The sequence below is a fragment of the Echinops telfairi genome, unplaced genomic scaffold, assembly GCF_000313985.2.
Source record: "Echinops telfairi isolate 266 unplaced genomic scaffold, ASM31398v2 ScPeMD7_7420;HRSCAF=8458, whole genome shotgun sequence".
Classification (NCBI taxonomy): Eukaryota; Metazoa; Chordata; class Mammalia; order Afrosoricida; family Tenrecidae; genus Echinops; species Echinops telfairi.
The window spans coordinates 49,995,139-49,996,126 of record NW_022111320.1 but is presented as its reverse complement, the minus strand read 5'-3'; the positions used below and the strand labels follow the sequence as shown (position 1 = coordinate 49,996,126).

The window sequence follows — 988 nt, the reverse complement described above, 5'->3', positions numbered from 1 at the left end:
CATGCATGCATGAGCAGTCACCACACACACACACACACACACACACAGGATCACACTTGCGTGCTCCACACATGCTCCCTCTGTAGACAGACACATGAGCCCACTCATGCATGTTGAGGTAGGGGTCCCCGAGCCTCAATGGGGTTGGTTTAGGGGTCTGGATGAGAGGCTGCTGTCAGACCCACCTGTGCCTCCAACCTCAGCAGCTTCTCAGATAGGCAGTTGACCCGGTGGTGGTCAACTGGATGGTGGTGGGTGGTGTACTGGAGGAGCCACGGTATTGACATCGGTACCACCTTGTGGCTCTCACCCTCCTGGGCTTCGGTGTGCCTCCCTCCCCCCGCTTGGTCACCCCTGAGCATCAGTTCTGCCGGGACGACCCCCCCTCCCCTGCGTCAATGGCTCAGACCCCGCAGCGCTGCTTTCCCACAGGCCCAGCCTGGGGCGAGCAGAAACTTGGGTGAAGTGACCAGGGGCTGGGCTGGGAGGGTGCACCCGTTGGGTGTGGATGTGCCCTGGAGATGGAAGCAGCCCTAAGCTCAGCCTCGTGGAATGGAGGGAAGTGCACACAGGGAGGGGAGCCGTCAACAGTGTGGCAGGAGCATTCGGGAGTGTGTGCGAGGTTGGGGTTTGAATTCCTGGCTTCTGCCCCCAGCAGTGGGTAGCCAGTGTGGAGGTTGGCAGATCCAGTTCTGTACGTAGCAGTGAACATCAGTGAGACCGGGGGTTGGGGGTAGGGGAGGGATACCACTGCACCTGCGAGGGAGGCCTGGGGAAGGAGTGGTGGCTGGAGCCCGGCGCCTGAGCACTCTCAGGGAGCTGTGTCACTGAGGACAGGACTCGAGGCCCACACGCCTGTGCCTCCCTGTCTTCCAGTTTGCATGACTAACTGCCCGACCCTCATCGTCATGGTGGGCCTGCCCGCCCGGGGTAAGACCTACATCTCCAAGAAGAGTCAAGCAGGTGGTTGATAAATGGTAGCAGGTAG

At 60.7% G+C, this 988-nt stretch overlaps 1 protein-coding gene across 1 annotated transcript in view; it reads left to right on the top strand.

The window, feature by feature from the left end:
• Positions 1–988, top strand: part of PFKFB4 (6-phosphofructo-2-kinase/fructose-2,6-biphosphatase 4) — a 33,027-nt gene that overhangs the window by 4,145 nt on the left and 27,894 nt on the right. Inside the window, exon 2 of the mRNA XM_004704143.2 lies at positions 877–959. Within this exon, the coding sequence (XP_004704200.1) occupies positions 877–959 (83 nt within the window). The remainder of the gene's footprint in view (positions 1–876; positions 960–988) is intronic.